Genomic DNA, 26,240 nt, shown 5'->3' with positions numbered 1-26,240 from the left:
TCTTCAATGGATAGAAAAGGCCTTTGCTGTTGCATAGCAACAAGGTGAAAGAAAGCTAGCCAATCAAAGGGAGAGGTTCCACATGACCCACCTCTTCCTCTTCACACCCCTCCCAACTGCCTCCCATATACCTAGTAGACAGGTACTTGCTTTTGGAAGGTTTCTAAACAAATCCCTTTCAAGGCCACTCTAGTGCAAGCCAGTAAATCAGAAGCACTTGAATTTAATCTAATCCTAGTGTCTTGAAATCCAGGACAGTTACCAAAAGTGAGTGAATTCTAAAAGGGGAGCCTTGAATGAGATGTGGATCAAACCATCACAGCTTTGCAGCAAACAAATGTATGCCAACTCTCTCTGTTTAGCTGGAACAGACCTTGTTTCCTGGTCTCTCTCCATGGTGCTGATTTTTGCCTTTGGGCAATGACTTGTTAAAATGCTGCCTATGAAATTTAGCTAGGGCCAGTCATGCTTCATGGTTGAACTTCCTCTCCAGGATTTCTAGAAAATCTCCACCTGAGGGTGGGAACGGAAGGTTGGAGGTGTCTTGTCTCTATAAACTGCATTGTATGTAAACGCACTTGCATGCACACACTTCTGCTTCAGGGAAGCTTATTTTGAATAGCTGCCATCAGATTATGAGGCAAACACTGTCTTGCTTTCTGAAACAGGGCAGGGTAGGAAGGCTATTACCAAGGGAAGGGTTGTAGGGGAAGATTGGAGCCTTCAGCAATATGACTGGGTTGTTATAAGAGGGTGTGATGGGTGGGGAGTTTCAAGCCTAGTGGTCAAATGCTGGCCCTCAGGACTCTCTATCTGGCCCTCAGGACTCTTCCCAGGTGACACCCTTCTCCGTGCTGCTCTGCACCCTCCTTCAGTGCTTTTATCAGGCTGGAATATAGCCTTGAATGGGGATAATGCCTCTTGCTTGCTTGGATGGAGGAGCATGCATGCATGTTTGGAAACCTCTAATGTGTTTGTTTGTTTGTTTGTTTGTTTTGCATGCCTGGAATGCAGCTTGCTTTACAGGTTGTAAGTTCCTTTGGGTTGCCTTTGACAAGATAAAGCAACTAACAAATTTAATAAAGGAATAAAAATATAAAGCATGAGTTGCACAAATTGCTCCACTTTCTCGCCCCTCTGGCCCTGGTCCTCAAAAGGGGATGTGGCCCTCTGTATATGAAATAAAGATTTACACAGCAAACCCTAGCACCAAAACAGTGGTGTTACTCTGAATAGGCAGTAGTGCCTAGTGAGGAGGCACAAGCGGATGAGCCCCTTGTTTCAGCTGATGGCAGCCTGTCGTTCTCGTTCCCGCTAGCTGCTCCTCTGCCTCTCCTAGCTCCCCCAGGAGAAATGCAGATACTGCTCCAAAAGGAAATGGCTCAGCCCTTGGAAAGGCACCAGGCAGCGGCAGCAGCTTTGGCCGGGGTCTGGAAGGCTGCCTAATATTCATAACTAATCTGATAAAAAGCTTTGCGATTGCCTCCGCCTTCGCTCCCTCCGCCCCTGAGGCTTTTTTCTTGAGCTCTGCCAGTAAGCCCAGCAGTTGAACTTTTATGTCTGGGTTTCTCATTGGGCGGCTCTTGGCACCACACCCCCAACCCCTGCGCCTGCCCTCCCTGTGCTGCAGGGGGAGGGAAGTGCCGCATCCCAGGGAAAGCCCTCTCCTGCCCCCAGGCTGGCAAGAGGCCCCTTCCACCCACAATAACTCAAGTGACATTTCGTACAGCTCACCTGAATGGCAGCAAAAACACGTTCAGAACCCAGAGTTGACTTGTTTGGCTTTTGAGCATTTTCAAATGCCACTTTTGATATTTCACTCTGCGGACAACTTTTTAAAACTCACAGCTTGTCAGCAGAATGGAAAGGCAATAATGTCAAAGGACAAGTTGTCATATTTGATATTTTGGGTACCTTCCCCTTTGTAAAACACCCCACCTCCCAACAACAGTGTCCCTACTTAAGAATAATGGGGGAGGGCTGAGAAAGTCAAACCAGGACAAAATAAACTGAAAACTGTGCAGGAAAAGAAAATCCCATTGGGAGATGCTGTGTTGACGCTTCCTCTCCATCCATCCCTACTCTTCCTTTCAAACATTTCTAGCTTATGTTTTGAAAAGGCAGTCATACAGAGCTGATGTTCCTTGGTGTAAGCCTGACACATTTCTCAAAACGGCACCATGCTATAGAACATAATTCTTATTACTAAAAATTACAGATTTACACAGCCAGTACTAGCACCAAAGGTGAGTTATCCCAGAAAAGGAGCCCTGTGACAAGGCCCACCACTTGTTTTTTTAGTGAATCTGCACTACAGACTAAGCCAGTTTAACATTCTTTCAACCCAGAGGATCCTGGGAACTAAAGTTCAATGAACCTACAGTACTCTGGCTTCTATGAGGGAAGGCATTCATGGTGTAAAACTGGTATTTTTGTAGTGCATATAGGTTAGGCCCTCTGTCTGGTATGACATGCAGTGGTCAACCAATGTGCTTAACAGGACTATCAATGTTCTCGACTTTGCAACTGGGCTTTTAGTGTTTTTATTGGTAGTGAGTTTTTGAAGCAGTATTGTACTTAGAAGGCCAATCTGTGAACGGCCTCAGCAAGATACAGATTTATAGTATCTAAATGTAAAAGCAAGCAAGCAAAAACAAAACCCTAGAAACTGGGAGGGAATGGAAACTGCTTCCCACTCCTTGAGTGAGCCAAATTATCTCCCACCCAGACTTGGGATCTGAGGAGAGGAATGTTCATATTATTCCCAGAATTTCCAAGGCCAGCTTCATTTGCACAGAATAACCCTGTTCAGTTGCCATCAGAAATGCTCAAGAGTTTTGAGTTTATTAAAAATTTACTTGGGGAAATGTAAAGCTAATTGTTGGTGGTGACAGGCACAAGGTAAATGAGGGCAAACGCTTCAACTATATCAAAAGCCTTCTCAGATCAAAAGAGTTTTGACAAGGACACTGCTAAGGAGTAACATTATTCCAGCTGCTGCAGGCAGTTTTATATATGTAGTTTTATAAAAGAGGAGCATGCCTGGCAATGATTAGATGGAAATCAGTGTTGTGTCTGGTCTTCAGTTTGTTCACTGACAAGAGTCTGGGCGCATCAATTTATCTTCCCCCTCCCCACTCCTTATTCCAGAAGCAGACTGTCATCCCTCACCTGTTATAAGTGATAGGAAGAACTTTGGACCAAAAAGGAAGAAGAGCTCAGGTCCCATCATGGTCCTGAACAAGGTCATTCCCTGAGTAGCACAAGCCCTTCCCTCCCTCTGGCTGCTTTCCAAGCTATTCTAGGAACATATAAAATACAGACATCACACGGCTCAGGTGGCTCTCTGTGCCAGCATCTGCCTCTCAAGCCACAACCACTGGCCACACACAAAGTTTCTTCACTTCATACACCGCTGCCTCACAGCACATAAACTACAGAACTCACTCCCAGAGGCATACTTAGGCTCACTTGCACTCCTGGCAAGGAGATGTATTGTCACCATCACATCCCTTGCACCCTTGGCAATCGCTAGCTCTCCCTTACTTTCTCTGAGAGGTTTTGCACCCCCGGGGCCTCTTGTAGGAGGCAGCAGTGGCCACCAACTGAGATGGATTTAAAAGAGGATTGGACAAATTCATGGAGGAGAAGGGTATCAGCGGCTACTAGTCACGATGATTATGCTCTGCCTCCACAGCTGAAGGCAGCAATGGTTCTAAACACTAGTTGCTGGAGACCATGGGAGGGAGCAGTGGCCAACCAAATGCCAGTGGGAAACCCACTGTGAAAACAGGACGCTGGACAGAAAAACAGGATGCCTTGGCCTGATCCAGCAGGCTCTCCTGATGTCCTTATGAAGTAGCTACAAGAAGCACCATCCATTCTTAAGGATGCTGGCTGACCATTCCATTGTTAGGCAAAGTGCCTTTTAATAGGCCAGAAGGCTCAATTAAGGCCACATCCATGGGAGCTAAAGGTTAGGAGATTGTCTCCTGATCACTGAGGGGGAACCTCTATGTATTTCTGAATGGTAAACAGGCAACAACCAATTTACATGCGTCCAATTGACACGAGACCACAACCGCAACCAGTGCCTTGCGGTGTCCCAGAAGTGGCAGGAAAAGGAGGCAGAATGGGGCGTAACATGGGTGAGGCACGTAATGGGGCATAATGGGGTAGGGAGGGCGTATGCATGCTCCGTCATCATGCATGATGACCTGGAAATAATACAAGCCCCGTTGCCTGCACCTACCCCAGGATGTGGGGAAGGTGCTATTCCTCCAGCTAACGGACAAAGGTGGGTGGGTGGGTGCGCGCGCGCGCGCGCGTGCAAGAAAGAGAGAGAGAGAGAGATGGGGTAATTTGGCTGGTTTGGGATGCGAAAGAGAGCTGAGTTTTTCCAGCTGGAGTTAGATGAAACTGGGATTTCAGTTTGGAGGGCTGCCCAAATTGTGCTTAGTAGAAACGGCCTTTTCAACTGCACTTAGGATTTGCTTGTACACACATATTTGCAAATACATCAAACATTGTGAGTATGCCTGAAGTCACCCGTGTTCTCTCATCCCAAGGAAACTCAACCCTGCCATGCCACTCCTAGAACTTCTCGCACCACTTGCAGAATTGAAGTGCAAATGAGACTGCAGATCAGGCCTATTTGCCACTCCAGGAGGCATGTCAGGGAGGAGTAACCCAGTACACAAAGGAAACTGGTGACGAGACAGAATTCAGCTTATGATGGGGCTGTCTGGCAGGGGGTTATTTTTAGAACACACTGCCCCACATACCTGACCTCAGATCTGCTTGGAGTTATTCTGGATGGGTCAAAAATAGACATGTGTTCCTTTGTGGTAACAGCACCCTCCTTTTTAAAACACATGCACACACAGAAAGAGATTACAGTGGTACCTCGGGTTAAGAACTTAATTCGTTCTGGAGGTCGATTCTTAACCTGAAACTGTTCTTAACCTGAGGTACCACTTTAGCTAATGGGGCCTCCCACTGCTGCCGTGCGATTTCTGTTCTCATCCTGAAGCAAAGTTCTTAACCCGAGGTACTATTTCTGGGTTAGCAGAGTCTGTAACCTGAAGCGTCTGTAACCTGAAGTGTCTGTAACCCAAGGTACCACTGTAATCTAATCAAGAGTTCTGTTTGTTTTGAAAGACAGCCTACTTTAGAGTACTGTTAGATACTGCAGAACAACAGCACATCTATGCTGCAAGCTGCCTGCGGTGTCTTCCACACCAGATATTCAGTGTGGGGTTGCTGAGCTTTGTTGACAAGCTTCGTTTTACAAGGTAATCCACATAACACCATCGTCCAATAATTGACATTCTGTATTTTTGCTGGCATTCCACCATAGTTTCTCAGACTGCGCACACATCATGCATTAAAAACACATTCCCCACTCTCCCCTGGATACTGTAGTTGACCCTTCATAGAACTATCACTCCCAGCAGCCATAGCAAACCACAGTGGCCAGGTTTTTGGGGGTGTTTTAAATGTGCTTTAAATGTGGCTGTAGACTGCAGAAAGTTTGATTTCTTTTCAGAAAAAAATGAAAGAGTATCGTAAGCCTCCATAGGTGCAGATACCCTTAGGGCTAGTGTCCCATTTTTTTGGTGGGGTTCTGACATAGGCAGTGGTGTGTAAGCAAAGTTACTGCATCAGCCCAGTACACATTTGTTATAATATTTGTGGTGATGGCCTATTTTTGGTTTTACTTATCTTTTAATTACTCCTAAAACTTGTTTATCACTTTAGCAACTTTAGAGGGTGTGTGTGTGTGTGTATTACACCATAATGCTACAGCTTCATAGCATTGCGGTGCTATAGTGCTAGACCTCTCTATCCTTTTTTTCCTTAAAGGCAGAACAGTGTTTTTATCTTTTAAAAGATTGATTAAACTAAAAGCAGGATAATAAAGCGGCTCCCACCCCAAAGGATAGAAGGAATGTGTGCTGAGCTGCAACCAGCACCACCCATATCAGCCGTATCACACCTCACTACAGCGGACAGAACGCAAAAAGATGTTCACACAGAGGAAGCGCAATACTCCCCATAGTGTGGGAAGTCAGTTGCAATTTGCTCGTAGCTTATTAACAGAAGGGTGGCGACGAAGTAGCCCTAGGAGCCACCCATCTGGAAGCAACCTCAGTGGGTGGAAAGTTGAGTGGGAAATTTTGATTCAGTGTGTCACAATTATCCTGGCACAAGACAGAAGCATCCATTTGTTGTACTAGCCTCAAAAATGCAGTCCTGGTCTCCAGTTTTTTTTTAATAAAAAAATTAAGTGCAGATAATGTGTGTGTGTGCGCGCGTGTGTGTGTGTGTGCACACGCACACACTGGGTGCGTAAATGGCTGAGTACTCTGCACACGTGTGGAAACAAATCTGTCCTCAAATTTTTGTGAGCCTCTGCTTGTTACATCTAACAACTGAAGAGATCACACTTACACAATATACATATCTATTTAAACATTCCACTTACCGCACCGGATTTGAGCTCATCCCCATTCTCCTCCTCCGATTCTAGTGCAACAGGTAAGGATTTCTGTGGCGGGGAGCAGGTTAAGTCCCACCTCAATAGCCGGGGTTCCCCTTTGTCCCCAAACCTCAGACTTTCTAGTTTCTGCACTGTTGGCTCGGCAGAAGACCCTGGCCTGAAGTTCTCCTTGTTTTGGGACTTAGACCTCAGTCTTTGGACTCCAAAGCCTCGGTCTTCCCCGTGGTGGTCCTCCGCGAGGCTCCTGCTGGGGCCCATTTTGCTATAATGTCTTTTTTGGGAGTGTATTTCTTGCATATAAGAATCCATCCTCATGAGAGGCTTCATCTCCATCTCGTAGTTGCTCAGCTTCTCCTCATCCAGCTCCAGGAGCTTGTTGCTCCCTGAGCCGTGGTGGTGGGGTCGGTGGTGAGTCCATGAAACCGTGGCCGGGGGGTCTGTCCACCTCTCCCGCTGTTTGTGGTTGGAGGCCACGTGCTTGTGCCCGCCGCTTCGGCCCCGGTAGTCTTCGGAGGAGCCCGGCTGACCACTGCGCAAGGCCCCGCCCCTCATGCCGTGTGCCCTGCCCTCCTTGTCTTCGCCCCAGCTGTTGGGCCTCATATAGTCCCTGCCACGTCCCTCCAGCAACATTTGGATCTCCCCGCCCCTCTCTTCGTCCATGCACACCTGCCTGGAGAAGTGGGTGCTCTTGTTTCTACAGGAGGGACCCAGAGGTGGGGTGGAGGAGGGGCTGGCGGGAAAGCTCTGCAGGGGGCTGTCGTCGGGGGTGAGGTCCGAAGGCGTCGTTCCTTTCCTGTAGAGCTCTGGGCTTTCTTGCTGGAGCGGTGTCCCTGTCGAAAGGACCTCGATGTCGTCGCTTGAATTCTGCCTCTTTGGCCTCTGACACTCAAGTCCTGGAAGGAGACGGAGAAAAGGTGCACACAAGAGTCAGCCATTGCTTATTTGTTTTGTTATTACATTTATATCCCACGTTTCCTCCAAGGAGCTCAAGGTGGCATATATAGCTCTCCCTCTCCTCATTTTATCCTCATAACAACCCTGGAAAGTAAGTTACGCTAAGAGACAGGAATTGACCCAGATCACCCAGTGAGCTTCATGGTGAAGTAGGGATTTGAACTCAGGTCTCCGAGGCATTCGTCTGACACTCTAACCACTACACCACTCTGGCTCTCTCAGGGCCTTAGGCACACTCTCTGGTATTTAAGGGAGAAACATATGGCCCAAAATTCCCAGAAATGAATTGCTGGAAAATACCTCACACTGCACAAGAGTTCATACTTTGCCTTTCACACCGACTTTGCCACCTCTCTTGGGTCTTGCTCAGACCCATCCAGTCCAACTGCATGGCCACACTAATTGCACACTGCTAGTGCAACTAATGCTACTAGCCACATGGAAGTCACACTGAAGTGCTATTGGCCACCCATATGACTGCTTGCACATTTTATTTATTTAATTTGTGTATTAAATTTATATGCCGCCCTTCATCCGAGGATTGCAGGGAGATTTACATATGAATCAAGCCTCCGCAACACCAAACAAGACCTGAATTTTGTGCAAGTGCTACCATGGCGGTTATTATCCTTTCCTGCAGGTTCTGCAGGCAAGCAGTTACTGTAGTCAACAATATTAGCACCCTGTTGCCAAAGAGCTGGCTTGTTAGTGCAGATCCACATGGAAAATTCAACCCACTTCTTCAGTTTTTCCGTCTGTCAGCAAACATTCTAACAGCTTCGCTCCCTGACTATTTGGAATGTTTGTGGACATTCTGTGAGATCACTCCAGTGCAGCATCACTCCCTGGTGAGAATCAAAGGCTTCACTGACACAAAGGCAATACAGTTCCTCATATTTTGAAACACCAACGCCAGCATTTCCAGTGAAGTCCTCATTTCCCTCTCTCTCCCTCTAATCTTGTGTTCAGATAAGCCCCACTAATATCAATTGGATATGTGCAGGTATAACCGTACGTAGCTCCTTTCCATTTTGTTATTGATTTGCTGAAGTTTGCAGCCTAAGGGCTTGGGGCAGATAATGCAAGAAGGGCTCCAGTTTTTATCTACTCAATTTCTTCCTGAGCAAGATCCTCTCCGCTTGGCGTGTTTGCATTTTTTGTAAATGCATGCAATAGTGGGATGTGTATTAAAATCCCTCCTAAGTGCATCAGAAACAAACTCCATTGCAAACAGAATTCTGCAGCCTAGTCTGGAAGCTGATAAAAAATGTATTAGATAAAAAGTCTTTTTGAGAGATTATGTTTAAAGAGAAGAAGTCCCCTGGCAACTGGAGAGGTAGATAGCAAACAGCTCGGGGTTGCAGGAGGCCTCTGGGGCTCAGAGAGGCCTGCTAAAGCGCTCAGATCTCTGATACCCAGATTGTAGTTCTGTGTGGAAGCGATAACCCCGGGGGGATGTTGATGTCAGAACGGCCTATCCTCCAAAGACAGGCTTGTTCCCCTTGCCGGATTTGCTAGCTGACTTGTGGAATAAATGGAGGAAGACGACATAAACATCTTCTCAGGGCCATGGGTGAAAAAGCCAGGGCTCAGTGTCAGCCATTATCACATCTTGTGGAATTGAATTCCATAAGTATTCATACCATATTTGCAGTGTGCATTTGTGGTACTGAGACTTCTTTTTAAAACTGAGAAACTCGATGTCCTTTGAGGCACTGTTGGACAGGAGCAGCCATGGAAACACCCACCACAGCCCCTCATCATTGCAAGCGTGCCTGTACAGAGCGCAAGGAAGCACTTTGAACAGACATGTGCTAAAGCGGGAAATGGATAAATAAACTGCAGAACAGTTATCCCCCGGGTCTGAGCCCTCTGGCTCAGAACAGGCCAGCCATCAGATTTTGATTATTTTTGTTAATGAGATGATTAAATGGTGGACCCTCCACGAACTCACTTTTGGGAGGGGGGAAGACTGCAGGCCATTTTTGCAAAGGGAGTGCGGGGAACCCTGATTTTCTGCCCACCGGAGGAACCTATGAACATGAATCAGATCACTGTTCTATCTAGCTCTATATTGTCAACACAGACTGGCAGCAGCTCTCCAGGGTTTCAGGCAGTATTTTCTGCCTGGAGATTGAACCAGGGATCTTTTGAATGCAAAGCAATGCTCTACTATACTGAGTTATGGCCGTTCCCTAAGCAGAAGCAGGAGAAACAGGAGCCGTCAGCTGAGATTTCCCCATGGGTCAGATAATTTACAGGACTGGCAGGGTAGCCTTCCTAAGTCACTGCTGCTGAGATGGGGTGGGGGAAGTGGGAATGAGCTCTGAAAAAGGACAAGAAGCTAGCAAAGTGAATCATCACTTGTCAAATTCTCAATACCCTAATATAAGGGCGATGAGTAACCTCCAATTTAAATCTCTTTTTTTAAAAAAAAATGTTAGCAAAAGACTTCTAATGAGGGTGCAGAGCACTGGAACTGGGTGCCTTGACATGAACACACATTAATTAATGTGTTGTTTAATGACTGCATCTTAGACTTATAGCTCTTCTCCCATCCCTCCTGTCCTTTGCCCTACACAGAAAGACACACACAGCCAAGCCAAACCCTTGTGCATTAAAATCTGAGGTGGCTTCTCCACATCCAGTTGCTCGGTCCCTGCTCCTGCCAACCTAGCAGTTTGAAAGTATGCAGTGCAAATAGATAAATAGGTACCACTCTGGCAGGAAGGTAAACACCATTTCTGTGTGCTGCTCTGGTTTTGCCAGAAGAGGCTTAGTCATGCTGCCCACATGACCCAGAAAAACTGTCTGCAGAAGCTGACAAACGCTGGCTCCCTCGGCCAGTAAAGCGAGATGAAGGCTGCAACCCCAGAGTTGTTCACGACTGGACTTAATTGTCAGGGTTCTCTTTACCTTTACCTTTACCTGCTCTTCTCAAGAATAATCACATGATGGGCAACCAGACCTCCAGGGCTGACCTGAATTCTCCAACTTTGTCTGGTCCCCTCCAGGTGGCAAAGGGAGAGTTTGAATCTCCAGGTGGGAAAGAGCACCTTTATATGATGATGATGATGAATACCATGTATGCAGCTTGCAAGCTTAACCCCTGTAGGAGCCAGCTGCAAATTATTGAATGGACCCCCCCCCTTTTCCAATTAACCTCCATTACCAGGGCTCAGTAGTGGTAGGGAGCACAGAGGAAGAATCTCCAGGGTGCCCATGTGATGGTCTCGTCCCAGTATACCTGAAGGAGCATCTCCACCCCCATTGTTCAGCCCGGACATTGAGGTCCAGCTCTGAGGGCCTTCTGGCGGTTCCCTTGCTGCGAGAAGTAAGGTTACAGGGAACCAGGCAGAACGCCTTCTCGGTAGTGGCGCACATCCTGTGGAACACCCTCCCTTCAGATGTCAAGGAGATAAACAACTATCTGACTTTTAGAAGGCAGCCATGTTTAGGGAAGTTTTTAACATTTGATGTTTTATCATGTTTTTAATATTCTGCTGGGAGCCGCCCAGAGTGGCTGGGGAAACCCAGCCAGATGGGAGGGGTATAAATAATATATTATTGTTATAATCATCATCATCACCAAAGGGCTACCCCTAAAATCTCATGGTCACAAGGCAACCTCCAATTTAATTTTTATAACCCTGACAAATTCCTTACCCCAGCAGGCAAAATTTTGCACAGAACATCACACAGCGCTACAGGCCCTGAAGGGCACCGGGATGCTTTCAACTCTGCTTGTAAATGGAGCCAGCCCTCCTCCTAAAGTGTTGCTGGCTGAGCAGGAAGGTACTGTTTTTCTGCTTCTGGCACTGCACAGCGTTACACAGAGCAAAAGCACAGGCCTGCTCTCCCAAGTAATGTAATGAAAAAGGTGCGGGGAACAGTGTCTGTCTGTGTCTCTTTGCATCATCTTCATCGGTGGTGCCTTTTCTTGTGTGATGGTTTGGTTATGAATGAGGAGAGAGCGGAAAGAGGTGGGGAAGCACCATATTGGTAGATAGGAACATAGGAAGCAGCTGCCGTATCATGAGACGGACCTTTAGGCCACCTAACTCGGTATTGTGTGCACTGACTGACAGCAGCAGTTCTGCAAGGGTTTTCTCCCAGCCCTGCCTGGGAGTTGGACTGGGACCTTCTATATGCAAAGCAGGTGCTCTTCCGCAGATCCACAGCCCTTCCCGCGGGATAGAACCAGCAGCAACACCAAATGCAATGTTCTGTGTTTGCTTCTATTTTGTCCCATCGCCACATTTGCTGTCTGAATTGTTTTTGAGAATGCATGGAGTGTAGGGATGGGGTTGTTTGGTTAAGGGGTAAGTACAAGCAACAAGGCCACTTCAGTGGTGGTCCCAAAGTTACAGTCCCCTGGCTTCCTTCTTTGCTGGTTTTTAGGCTTCTTTTAAAGACCTAACTATTTTCAACAGGCTTTTAGGTGTGTGCCACTTTGAAATGTTATTAGATTCTTAGGCTGCCTTTTCATTTGTGATTTTATTGATTGCTTTTTATGCTTTTAATTTTATCCAGCCCTTTCATCGAAACATCGAGTAGGAAAGGACCACAAGGGTCATGTGGTCCAACGTCCTGCTACTGGATTGTTTTGTGTGATTTGTCTTCAGAAAATGTGTATATGCGGTAGTGGCAGCCGCAGCAATAATACCAAAAACAACAGCTTGGTCCCAAGTTGAGCTATCTGTGAAAGCAAGCACACCTTGATTGATTGCATTTCTACAGGGATATGGGTATGTTTTGTACTGAAGCAAGGGTGGGCATCCAGACCTGGCTGGCAGTTCAGAGCCTTCCTTTTCCCACCTCCCACAGGCAAACTTTGATACGGCCACCCACCTGTCAATCACCTGAGAGCACAAAGAGATCAGGTGATTCATTTTCCTCTACCTGCACGATTTGAAATAAAACCACTTGGGCAAAAGGCAGAAGGTTTCATGAGCTGCCCACAAGCCCCACTTTCAACAGGGAGCTGCATCTTCCTCTGCTCCACATCTGATGTCAGAAATTTATTTTATTTATTAAATTTATATCCTTCTTTCCCTTCCAAAGGAGCCCGGAGCAGCAAACATCAAAATGCTAAAACAGGACAATTTAAAATAAAATAAAAAGAGATTCAAATCTATCTAAAAGCATTTAGAACACAGAAAAAACATTTAAAAGCAATGACATATCCTCACAGATACACATTTCATGGTTGTTATGGCCAGTGTCTATTGGCCATCAAATGCCTGGGAAAATGTTTTTGGATTTCTCCTGAAAGTCAGTAATGGGGGAGATAGATGCACCTTACCAGGAAGGGCATTCCACAAACAGGGAACCACCACCAAGAAGGCCCTGCCATGAGTAAACTCCAGCTGGGCAGCAGTCAGAGGCAGCACTAGGACCCCCAGGATGTGGGAGGATATGGGCTCATCCACACTTACCTTTCCCCCTGTGCCTTCCAGGCACAGGTCTGCACTTTAAAGCTCCATGTCTGCGCTCTATTTTTTCACCTCAGAGCTTTCACAGCAAAAGCCCGCTCTTTAAAGCTGAAGCACAACAAAGAACAATTCAAGATTCCCATGGATTGCTGTTTGCTCTGGTTCAGAGGTAAAGAGAGCTCAGACATGGAGCTTTAAAGTGCAGAGGAAAGGTAAGTGCATAACCTCCAACATTTCTCCAGTGAAAATAGGAATGTCCAATTCCATAATGATAATTTTACTATTTATACCCCACACATCTTACTGGGTTGCCTCAGCCACTCTGGGCAGCTTCCAACATAAATACAAACATATAAAACATTAAACTTAAAAAAACCAACAACTTCCCTATACAGGATTGCCTTCAGATGTCTCGAGGGTCAGATAACTCTATACCCTCCAATATTTCTCCAATGAAAATAGGGACATCCTAAGGAAAAGTGAGTCTTTCCAGGATCAAATCAGAAACCAGGACAGCTTCTCTAAATCAGGGATGTGCCTGGAAAACGGGGACACTTGGAGGGTCTGTAAGTGTGGGCTTATGCACTAAGTGTTGCATCCAACAAAGTCCTACTCAAGCAGACCCCCTGAAAGGAATAGGCCTAAATCCGTCGTGCCCATTAATTTCAATGGGTCTACTCCGAGTAGGACGGGCACTGGATGCAACCCTTCACCAGGATCTTGACTGTGTAAGACCAAGGTGGTTGTGAATCGTGGCCCAGAGGAAAGAAATGGCGGTCAGGGACTCCGAAGGAGATGGAGCAGAAGTCCTGGCTCAGCAGGCGAGCGAGAGTGCCAAAGAGAGGCCTGCTCTCTGACACTGACTCAGGAGAATTCCGGCAAGGGATGGCTTGCTCCCTTCCCAGGCACACAGCTGCGCTTGCAGTGCTCAGGGATGAGGGGATGAAGTCACTGACCGTTCTCCCTGTGCTGGAAGGAAGGCGAAAACTCTTTGGCAGTGATCCTGGCAATCCGAGCCTCCTCCTGCGCCTTCTGCGCCGCCGTCACAGCTGCGTCTGCCTTTGCCCTGGAGTGGGATGTCCTGTGAGAGATCAAGGGGGACAGAAAAGGCAACACTGGGGGTCAGAGGGTTTTCTCCAGCTCGTTCCATGATCCACACACCACCAGCACCACCCATCGGGCTTGTCTGGTTCCTTTAGCTCTGCAGCACCAGTGCCTGGGAACTGGAACTCTTGGGAACCAGTCCAGGCCATCGCATCAGTTATTTCACTCGTATGAATCAATGCTCACATGCCAGAGTGGTGGTGCGATTCTGCCAGAATGTGGCAACTGCAATGCCAAAACATGAAGGCAGGATGAGCAGTCATTTCCCTGCTCCACCCAAGTATTGACACCATTCTCTTAGCACATGTTGCCTTAATGTGTTCCTCTGTAGCGGCTGATTTCACTGCTGTGACTTAAAGAACTGCTTCTCAAAGAACTCTGGGAATTGTAGTTCTGTGAGGAGCAAGGCGGGTATAACTAAAGTGGCACCTTCCAGGTGCTTTGAACTACAACTCCCATCATATCTAACTGTAGGGTCGCCATATTTTGAAGAGCAAAAAAAAAAAAAAAAAAAAAGGGTGCTATGACTGCCATTCAAAGCAAACAAATGCAATTTGTCTCAAATTTTACCCCTGGAAAAGAGGACATGTCCTGGAAAAAGAGGACACATGACAACCCTACCTAACTGTTGGGCATGCTGGCTGGGACTGATGGGATTTGGAGTCCAGAACATGGTACCATATTGGCTACCCTTGTAGCAAAGGATTCTTAGCACCTTCACTGAAATCCCCAAGGTTCTCTGAAGAAAGGTAAGTAGTGTAAAATCAAGGTTTATTTACAGTGCAGCTCTACCTGTGGGGTTGTATCTTGATTTTTAAGAATTAAAAAATAGGTTGTGGCCCCTTAACACTAACACATTTATTGTAGCATAACCACCTGTAGACAAGGGTCTACTTGATCAGGCGCAGGAAATGTCCAGCTGAATATTTATGAACACACACACACACACAGCCACACAATCATAGCTACCGTAAATAAAGAAAAGCACATATGCGCACAATATGTTTGCTTGGGCCCTGCATCAAGGCAGCTAACAATATATCACAATAAAAAATAATACGAGCATTTATTCCTAGGTTACAACAGTTGAGATATAGCTGGCTGGAGGGATGTGTATGTGCAAGCTGGAGGTGGGAGGATCCTTTGCAAGCCCTTCTGGGTGAAAGAGCAGTGAGTAGCAAGCAAATCCAGTCCCTCTTTGGCCCCTTGCCATGTCCACGTCAAAGGAATAAGCAGAGAGAACATTGTTGAAACTGACAGCCTGAGTGACAGTTTCAAACCCCGCTCCCCTCTCCTGGGACACAAATCGGCTTTCACAAGGTGGTTCTTCTGCACTTCTCCCAGAGTGGCAGAAAAAAGCTGCTGTTTTAAGCTTAATAATTGATTGGGTCTGCAAGTTATTTCCTCCCCTCTCCCCCTCCCTCCCCATCTCCTTTCTTCAGTGACTTCACTTTCATTCTGTATAATTACACTATAGTGCATTATCAGATAAGCTAAAAGAAAATCCCAGATTGAAACACATGCCAACATTCTACAGGTCTGGATAGGCTTCCCTAAACAAAACAGGGGTTTAGAATATGTGTCAAAAAGCGGACTGGGAATGTCCATCGGCAGGGAGTTCCAAAGTGTGGACGGTGCTGCACTAAAAGGTGAATTTCTTACAAAGGCACAGTGAGCATTTTGTGGGCCCCGTAACAGTCCCAGTTTGGCCGGTCAGAGCTGACAAGTGGGCATATATATCCTTCTGTTCTTCTTAGCCCTGGAACTGTGAGTGAGCACCAGCAAGTCCTTACAATGGCCTGGCGCTGGGAGTGGCTGGGTTCAGGGGTCACAAGAAGGTGTCTTCATAGGGGCAACTGCATGGTTGCTCACAGATGTCTGTCGTAACAAAGGACAAACCGGAGAGCAGAAGCCCTTCATGTTAGTTCCAGGAGGAGCCGTGGGTCATGCTTACTTGGGAATGACGACTTGGAGTGGGCAGTGATTACGGACTGCCAGTTCCCACATTTTTACAAAATCCCTATTCACATGCAGTTGCTTCCAGGCAGCCCTGTTATCAAGCAGTAATAAAAATAATTTGAGGGTGGAGCTGAGGGGGAGCAGATTTAAAATATTTTGGCCATTTTCCATCTGTTTAGTTAGGCAGACTGTAGTTAAGTTGCTATTTTCTCCACTTTAGTTCCCCTTTTGCAGAAGGGGATGTAGAACAGTTGCTGGGAGTCGCAGGAGGGCAGAGTGCTGTTGTGCTCAGGTTCTGCAGGCATCTGGTTGGCCACTGCGAGAGCAGGATGCTGGACTTTTAGGCTGCTGGTCTACTTTACAAGGGTGGCATAAGCATCACCATGACAATATACTCCTAATGCTTCACCTTGAACACTGAGGTCTTCTGAGGGCAACCTTTGGTGCTCCTCCATGTCCCTGACATTTGGCTAACCTTTCCCAGGGTCTGGGTCTTTGGTGTGGTAGGCCCTGTCCTGTGGAACTCCTTGCCAATAGAGGTTGGGCAGCAGCAGGAGTCATCCCTACTCATTTCCAGACGTCTTCTGAAAGCTTAATGATTCAGACAGGCCTTTCAAACCTGAGGTTCTTTGCCAACTGGCAGTGTTCTTGACTGCGATGCTGTGTTTTTATTCCATATACCGCCTTGTCATGTTACTTATGAAAGTGCAGTTAATAAATCTATATCTCTCTGTCTATATCAATCTATACAGGATGGTGAGATGCTTTGAAAACTTGAAATGCACTGCATAAATGATAAGGGTGATGGCGATGGAGGAAAAGAAGGGGAGAGAGGGAACTCAGTGGTTTGCCAGCACATGAAAGGGGACATTGAATCCTGTTGTGGATCTCTGGGAAGATGACTCTGGAAACAATGGACCATGCTGAGCGGAAGAAACACCTACTGATGCCAGAGAAAAGGTGGAGGAAGATGCCTCTGACAGTCCAGATATGTGAAATGCCACCAGAAGAGAAGAAGGAAGAGAGCCCACAAGTCCCTGGATGCCACTCTCCTCCAAGCTGAGCAATGGAACTGTTTGCATTTGCAATATAATAGTCTAATTAGCATCCTTTTACAATTCCAGCTGTTCACCAGTGGTTGCCTTGGCTTCACACAGAGCCCCTGCTGTCAGTCCTTGTCTCTGGGGAAAAGCCACCTTGAACCTCTCCCAGTTTAAGGGAAAGTTCCTTGCTCAGCGTCCACAGGCAAACTGATGTCAAGCCTATGAGGGGAAGGGTGTTAATTTGGAACCTCTCCTTTTAAGACAGGCCCAGCGTATAAAACCCACATTTTTCATCTGCCTTATGGGAATTTTCTGGTGTGACTGTAATGCGCAGCAAGGCACTTGGAAGCAGAAGGAGTGAAATGCAGAATTAAGATAGCAATCTGTATATATTGCAGCTTCATTATAATAAGCATAAGCACCCTAAATAAATGCAAGTAATCCGTTTAGCACTTGCAAAGCGTGTTTGCTGCACAAAGCACTTATCGGCTGCCTGCGTTCATATAGGCCCTCCGTATAGAATGTGCGTTAGCTCATCTTCCTAATTCCCCTGTTAATTGCTTGCTTTTATTTTCCTTGTAAAGCAGGCTCTCTGACATGACATGTACATGCTGTCTAATCACTTTTCACCCGCTTCATGCACCCGCCACACTGAGTAGCAGAAGACAACTTTAAATAAAGCAGGTGTCCACAAAGCATCAAAGAACAGACACCATCCTCGCTGTGGTCTCCAGTGGCAGGGCAAAAATGCTGCTGAATAACTCCTTCCAGATCTTACATGTTGTCCCATAAACAGGAAGAATGTGCACCACAGAAAGCTCCCTTGCTCAACTGAGAATCCCAGGGAAGCTGTGGAAAAGGCATCTGGAGGTGGTTGTGGAATGGAGGAGGGCAAGCAAACTGAAACTCAGTCCAGGCAAGATGGAGGTGCTGTGGGTGGGGGAGCCAGCTGATCTGGATAGCGGGGTGCAACTGGTCTTAGAGGGGTTGCACTTCCCCTGCAGGACCAGTTTTATCAGCCTGGATCCAGCGCTGTCTGTGAAAGAGACGTCTGTACCTAGGGCTGCCTTTTGCTAGCATAGGCTGATACCCAGCTGCCTATCTAGAAAGATTGGACCATATCTCAATAATCCATAAACTAATCATATCTAGGATATATTACGGTAATGCGCTCTGTGTAGGGCTGCCTTTGGAGATGGTCCGGACACTTCAGCTGGTGCAGAATGTCACTTGGTGGGAGCAAAGTGATCGGAGCAAGTGACACAAGTTTTGTATTAGTCACACCGGCTGCCGGTGCATTTCTGGGCCCAGTTGAAAGTGCTGGTCTTGCGCAAGATTTATATTGTTTGGGGCCCCTTATTTGAAGGGCTGCCTATACTCATATAAGCCAGCCTAGGCATTAAGACCTGTCTCAGAGGTCTGCATACCCACTGCTGGCTTAGTCAGTTCAATGAGCAAGGATGGCCAATTCTTTTTTGTAGTAGTCCCAGAGAGCAGAACTCCCTACCCACTAAAGTGTGCATGGTGCAGGTCTTTCCCAGAGCACTTTCTCTCAAAGAAGGGCATTCTCTGACTGAGCTGATTTCAAAGGGATAGTCCTGTCTTTTGTATTGTGATTCAGGGTCCTCCCAGACTGCCAGTATTTTGCAGGACAGGTTCAGGCACATACTGGAAACTTAACCATGCACAATCAAAGTGGTCTCTCGCCTAAGGGAAACAAATCCTCTTTTTAAAAAAGGACTTTTGTGGTAGGAAAGTGTCAAGGAAAAGCAGTGAAAAGTTTGAGAAGGATGAATGATTAGTGGGAAACCATATACTGTAAATACCCCACAAACAAATTAGAATGAATGCTGAATAAAGGCTGGACAACAAAAACAGGAAAGGAAGTGGAAACTGATGCAGTCTGTGTGTTCATCTACCATTAGGAATGGATATAGATAAATTCCTTGATAAATATGGATTACAAAAAATCTCTCATCAAAGTAAGATGGATCTGAACCAGAGAATAACAGAACAAGAGATAGAGGCTGCCATCCAGAACATGCAACTGGGCAAATCTCCAGGACCAGATGGACTGACTTCTAGATATTACAAATCGTTGAAGGAATGGTTGACTCAACCACTAAAAGAAGTTTGCAATGAGATCCTTGAGGGAAAGAAGGCACCTGAATCGTGGAAAGAAGCATATATTTCACTCATACCAAAGGCAGAGACTGAAAAGACTCAACTGAAGAACTACCGCCCAATATCACTACTTAATGTGGATTATAAAATTTTTGCAGATATTTTGGCAAAAAGATTTAAAAGAGTGTTGATGGAAAGGATTCATAAGAACCAAGCAGGCTTTCTCCCTAAAAGACACCTGGCAGACAATGTAAGGAATGTAATAGACATTTTGGAAAAGCTAGAGGTGAATATAAACACTAAAGCAGTACTGATTTTTGTGGACGCGGAGAAAGCCTTTGACAATATTTCTTGGAGCTTTATGATAAAGAACCTTCATGGGATGGGGGTAGGCCAAGGTTTTGAGAATGGTATGGCTGCAGTATATTCTGAACAAAAGGCTAAATTGATTGTAAACAACGTAGTAACTGAGGAACTTAAGATAGAAAAAGGAACACGACAGGGGTGCCCAATTTCCCCATTACTTTTTATTTCAGTTCTGGAGGTGTTGCTGAATATGATAAGGAATGACCAGCAGGTTAAAGGAGTGCAGGTCGGAGCCAAACATTACAAGTTAAGAGCGTTTGCAGATGACTTAGTACTGACTTTACAAGAGCCAATCACTAGTACGAAAAAGGTTTTAGAAATAATACAACAGTTTGGCCAGGTAGCTGGATTTAAGTTGAATAAACAAAAAACCAAAGTTTTAGGAAAAAACTTAACAGATATGGAAAAGGAGAAATTCCAAGAAGAGACAGGGCTGACAGTGGTTAAGAAGGTGAAATACCTAGGTGTTTATTTGACATCTAAAAATGTGAATTTGTATAAGGACAATTATGAAAAATGTTGGTCAGAAATCAAAAAAGATCTAGAAATATGGTCAAATTTGAAATTGTCAATGTTAGGCCGAATTGCGGTGATTAAAATGAATGTATTGCCTAGAATGCTATTTTTGTTTCAGACCTTGCAGATTCTTGACAAGATGGAATGTTTCAAGAGGTGGCAGAAAGATATTTCGAAATTTGTCTGGCAGGGCAAAAAGCCCAGAATTAAATTCAAAATATTGACAGATGCAAAAGAAAGAGGGGGTTTTGCCCTGCCGGACTTAAAATTGTACTATGAGGCAGCAGCTTTTTGCTGGCTGAAAGAATGGATGCTCCTCGAGAATACGGACATTTTGGATCTGGAGGGTTTTAACAATGCTTTTGGTTGGCATGCATATTTATGGTATGACAAAGTTAATAGTGCCTTTAAAAATCATATTGTTAGAAAAGCCCTATATAATGTTTGGATAAGATATAAAGATCTGTTGGAAAACAAAACCCCTAGATGGGTGTCACCAGTGGAGGCTAAAGCAGTGAAGAAACTCAATATGGAGGTCGGATGGCCGAAGTATTGGGAAATTTTGGAACAGGATGGAGATAAGCTTAAACTACAAAGCCAGGAGAAATTGAAACATAAAGTACAAAATTGGTTTCAATATCGCCAAATAATGGAGTTTTTTAAACAGGATAGGAAAATTGGCTTCCAGGTGGAAAAATCAAAACTAGAAACTGAGTTATTAGAACCCAATACTAAGATTTTATCTAGAATGTATAACTTGTTGCTGAAATGGAGTACACAGGACGAAACAGTCAAATCGGCTATGATCAAGTGGGCACAGGATGTTGGGCACAATATCATGTCAGCTGACTGGGAATGGTTATGGAACACTGGTATTAAATTCACGGCATGTAATGCCTTAAAGGAAAATATTATGAAAATGGTTTACAGGTGGTACATGACTCCAGTCAAGCTGGCAAAAATTTATCATTTGCCCGATAATAAATGTTGGAAATGTAGAGAGACTGAAGGCACCTTCTACCACCTTTGGTGGACGTGCCCGAAGATTAAGGCTTTCTGGGAAATGATCTATAATGAAATCAAAAAGGTACTTAAATGTACTTTTCCTAAAAAGCCAGAGGCCTTTCTCTTGGGCATTGTCGGCCAATTGGTGTTAAAAGGGGATAGAACTTTTTTTATGTATGCTACAACAGCAGCAAGAATACTTATCGCGAAGTATTGGAAGACACAAGATCTACCCACTCTGGAAGAATGGCAGATGAAAGTGATGGACTATATGACATTGGCTGAGATGACAGGCAGAATCCGTGACCAACGAAAGGAGACGGTGGAAGAAGAATGGAGAAAATTCAAAAGCTATCTTAAGGACTATTATAAACTTAATGAATGTTAAAGTGTTGTGGTTTTTAGAAACAAAGGGATACAGTGATATAAGGTCAGAATATAGAGAGGACTAAGATGACAAAGGTTGGAAGTAACAATTGGGAGTTGCTAAAAATTATGGACATCGGGATGCAGAAAGGGGGGGGAAGGGGAAGTCCAAGAAAAGAGGTTTATGAAAATATGTTATGAAATTATACGTGTATGTTTGTCTCTTTAAGTGTTTGTTTGTTATTTAAAAACTTTGTAAAACCAATAAAAATTCTATAAAAAAAAAAGGAATGGATATATGATCAAGCAAATTACGATCAGTATTCATTCACATGATTGTTCTTCTTCTTCTTAAGTCCACAAATGCTATGTAATTAATGACATCTTTTTCTTTTCTTTTCCATAACTTAGATTAAAATGAGGATAGCAAGATGAATAACATAGCAGTTGGCAGAAACCGAACTGCAGCAGAATGGAAGCAGAGTTGATTGTGAAGGATACAGGTCAGAAAGAAATTTCTGCCTTTTTACATCCCTACCTAGAACCCTCCTTTCTGACACACCAGTGTCTACATGCAGAGAGCTTTTATAGGTGAGAATATTCAAAGAAGTGACCTTACTCCAACACCATAATATTTCTGTGCATGTGTAGAAAGGCTGTGTGTTTGGAATCACAGAACTGTCGAGTTGGAAGGGTCCCTGAGGATCATCTAGTATCACCCCCTGCAATGCAGAAATATGCAGCGGTACCATACAGGGATCAAACCTACAACCTTGGCATTATCAGCACCATGCCCTAACCAACTGAGCTATCCAGGAACCCTTTGTGCCTGCACAGTGGTGCCTCTCTTTATGAACGCTTCTGGTTATGCACACTTCGAGTTACGAGCTCCACTAACCCAGAAGTAACTGCTCCTGGTGGTGAACTTTGCCCCGGGATGTGAGCGGAAATCGCACGCCGGAGGTGCGAGCACAGCAGGAAGCCCCATTAGCGAAAGCACACCTCAGGATAAGAACGGTTTCAGCTTAAGAATGGACCTCCGGAACGAATTAAGTTTGTAACCAGCGGTACCACTGTATCTCTTACAGAGGAACAGCATATGATGGTTTAAGGTAGAATATTCTTATATGTTTTTAATTGTTCAATTACTACAGGTGATGATCCTTTGTGATGAGAATGAACTAATATAATATACATGATGGGGGTAGTATTAATGAATTGTTATGAACTTGTAACCATGGGGTATCCTCTCTTTGCCATAAGCAAGTAGCTAAAGGTAACCTATTTTATTAGCCGGATTTCATTACTAAGCGAACAAGAAACTCTAATTTGAAGTCGTCATAACCAGGGCTTAAGCCAGCCTCCTGGGGCTCAGGCTACGGAGCAGCTATGGTTAACCAGGCAACGAGCTTTTCATGAGGGCTGATGTATGTCTCCCTGCCAAAATAAGCATCCTCCAGCCTTCCAGGAAAAACTATCAGAAGAAGATGTTAATCTCTTCCTTTGATATAAACATCACACTAATAGCAAAAGCTGCCTTAGGCAGACGATTATTTCTGAGGAGCAATGGAAGAGACTTTCTCCTTACATCTGTGGAGGCACAAGCACTGACCTCGCACCAGGAGATGGAGAACTCTGGAAACGCACAAGATCATTGCAAGGAGGAGAGCAGGCGCTGAGAAGAGCAGGAATGAGGGAGGGGAGAGAGGCGATTCTGGTGCACAACAGCTGTGAAAAAGGCAAATTCCATGCTTGGGATCATTAAGAAAGGAACTGAAAATGAAACTGCCGGTATCATAATGCCACTATACAAATCTTTGGTATGACCACATTTGGAATGCTTTGTCTGGTTCTGGGTAAAAAGGTAAAGGGATCCCTGACCATTAGGTCCAGTCGTGACCGACTCTGGGGTTGCAGCGCTCATCTCACTTTATTGGCCGAGGGAGCCGGCGTACAGCTTCCGGGTCATGTGGCCAGCATGACTAAGCCGCTTCTGGTGAACCAGAGCAGCACACGGAAACACCATTTACCTTCCCGCCAGAGCGGTACCTATTTATCTACTTGCACTTTGACATGCTTTTGAACTGCTAGGTTGGCAGGAGCAGGGACCGAACAATGGGAGCTCACCCCGTCGCGGGGATTCAAACCGCCGACCTTCTGATCGGCAAGTCCTAGGCTCTGTGGTTTAACCCACAGCACCACCTGCGTCCCCTGGTTCTGGGTACCTCACCTAAAAATGAATATTGTAGAGTTGGAAAAGGTTCAGTAAAGGGCAACTGAAGTGACTGAGCACCCAATGGAGATGAATCCTGGAAGACTCAGGACAACTCTGGAACTTGCTCCTACCCACAGGAGGCAGTCATGGCCATCAATTTTGAGGACTTTAAAAGAGGATTGGACAAAATAATGGGAAATAAGGCTATCAATGCTTGCGAGCCATGGTGGCTGTGCTCTGCCTTCACAGTGAGAGAACCAGTAATGCTTCTGAATACCAGTTTCTGGAAACCACAGGAGGACAGAGTGCTCTGGGGCTCAAATCTTGCTTGTGGGTTTCCCACAGGCCACTGTGAGAACAGGATGCTGGACTAGACGGGCCACTGGCCTGATTCTGCTGGCTCTTCTTATGTTCTGGTCAGTGATGTGGCAGAGGCAAGGAGTCAGGCCCTTCTCTGTACTATGGTCCCAATCCACCTCTCTCACACACACCCCACTGCCTGTAAGTTAAAGAAAAATCTTATACATAGGAACATAAGAAGCTGCCTTCTATTGAATCCAGCCTTTCCATTGTTTATGCCAGCCTTTCCCAACCTGGTGTCCTCCAGATCATATAACTGTAGAGTTGGAAGGGACCCCAAGGACCATCGAGTAGCTTCAGACTATGATTCCCACCAGCCCCATAGGATGCTATGCAGATGTGAACGTGGCTGTGGAATGGAGAAGGAGATGCAGCTGTTTGCCTTGCCCTCTCCCTCTGTCAGGTATGCGTGCAGGAGCCAGGCCCTGCGACCAATAGGACTTTGCAGGACTGGGGCCTTCCTAAGTTTGTTCTGGCGCGGCCTCACAGGTGAGGCCGATTGGTAACTCACAGCACCTGGTGGCAAGAGCTGGGAAGAGATATAAGGTCAGCATTTCCCTTTGGCTCTTTGCCACAGCAACACACTTCCTTCCTTGCTGTGTTTGGTTTCTTGCTTCCTGATCCTTGAACCTCAGCTTATTGACTCCTGGCTCTCTGACCCTTGGACTCTTGGCTTCCTGACTCCTGGCTTCTAGACCCCCATTCCTGCTCCCACCCCGCCATCTTGCCCCCAGTCCTGACATCCCCTGCCGGGACTTCAATCACTCATGAACCAGACCGTGACACTCTCAAGGTGAGTGCACAACAGAGGTCCTTCCTAGCCCTGCCCTCCTTTAACCTGGGACCTGCATGCAAAAGAGGTGCTCAGCCCCTGAGCCACGCTTCCTCCCAGCCCCCACAAAGCTGAAGTGCCAGCTTCCAGCACCCCACCACAAATGCTTGAAAAACAACCTTTGTGGAGCATGCCAGAACCACATCCTGCGCATAGCAGTAAATGCGCACAGACTGATCACAGTTGGCTGTGCCCCAACAAAACTTGGGGCTCACACCTATGCCAAGAGACCCCTTCTGTCTTGCTGGTTCATATCTTCAAAGCGCATAGGCTGTGAAGGAGTTAAAGCACAAGTGGCTCCATCCCATAGAAGGCCAGTGTTTCCCTCTGAGGTTTGGGCTGGTTCCATGGAAACCACACTGTCTTTCAGGTAAATATGCATATTTTGAGAAATGCCTCTCAATCTTCCTACAGCAAGGGAATATTCCCTTCCACTGCAGAGTAATTGGTGGTGCAATTTCCAGGTCTAGTGCTCACAGAGTGTCTCCAATGTACACTTCACTTGGGAGCTCGTGGGCTGGAAATGCGGAAATGCTTCTCACTGGGAGGGGAGGGGAAGGGAAGAGATTGCGTCCTACAAGTAGAAAGCTAGCTTGTAAGTGGAAGTGTTCTCTCTGACATTTAGTTTTCTGCAGGAAGTGTGTGTGTGTGTGTGTGTGTGTGTGTGTGTGTGTGTGTGTGTGTGTCTGTATAAAAGCATTTAGTCACACAAGGTTCCTGTTTTAAGAGACTCAAATTTACCACTTCACCCTGTAGCTCAGCGAATGTTCACGTATATAACACAGTGCTACCTCAGGGTACGAACTTGATTAGTTCCAGAGATCCGTTCTTAACCTGAAATCGTTCTTAACCTGAGGCGCGCTTTCACTAATGGGGCCTCCTGCTGCCGCCGCGTCACCGCTGCGTGATTTCCGTTCTCATCCTGGGGCAAAGTTCGCAACCCGAGGTACTACTTCCGGGTTAGCAGAGTTTGTAACCCGAAGTGTTTGTAACCCAAAGCGTTTGTAACCCGAGGTACATCTGTATAACCCTGCTCTTGGGATCTTGACAGGGCAACATTTCAACCTATTTTATCTGTATCCCTTTGCACAATTTCTCTAACCTTGCAACAGTAAATAAAGAAATAAAGAAAAAGGTTTCGCCTGCACCTGTTACCTTTTTCAGTGCACAATGGGACTCCAAAATGGTTCAGGGTGATCCTATTGGAAAATTACACTGAGGAGCCTGCTGGATCATGCCAAAGACCCATCTATTCCAGCATCCTGTTTTCACAGATGCCTGGGGGAAACTTGCAACCCGTGAGCACTCTTTTCCTGTGGTTTCCAGAAACTAGTATTCAGAAGCATTACTGCCTCCAACAGTTGAGGCAAAACAATGCCTTCAGGGCTAGTAGCTGCCGATAGCCGCCTTCTCCATGAATTTGTGCAATTCTCTTTTAAAGCCAACCAAGCAGGCGGAA

At 45.9% G+C, this 26,240-nt stretch overlaps 1 protein-coding gene across 1 annotated transcript in view; it reads right to left on the bottom strand.

Moving 5' to 3' along the window:
* JPH3 (junctophilin 3) overlaps positions 1-26,240 on the bottom strand; it is an 86,272-nt gene that overhangs the window by 2,858 nt on the left and 57,174 nt on the right. Inside the window, exons 3-4 of the mRNA XM_082229194.1 lie at positions 13,848-13,972; positions 6,488-7,395 (exon numbers count right to left, since the gene is read on the bottom strand). Coding sequence (XP_082085320.1) covers positions 6,488-7,395; positions 13,848-13,972 — 1,033 coding nt within the window. The remainder of the gene's footprint in view (positions 1-6,487; positions 7,396-13,847; positions 13,973-26,240) is intronic.

This window comes from Podarcis vaucheri (assembly GCF_965113315.1).
Source record: "Podarcis vaucheri genome assembly, chromosome: 7".
Classification (NCBI taxonomy): domain Eukaryota; kingdom Metazoa; phylum Chordata; class Lepidosauria; order Squamata; family Lacertidae; genus Podarcis; species Podarcis vaucheri.
The sequence above is the reverse complement of the archived record's forward strand: the minus strand, read 5'-3'. Positions and strand labels throughout refer to the sequence as shown.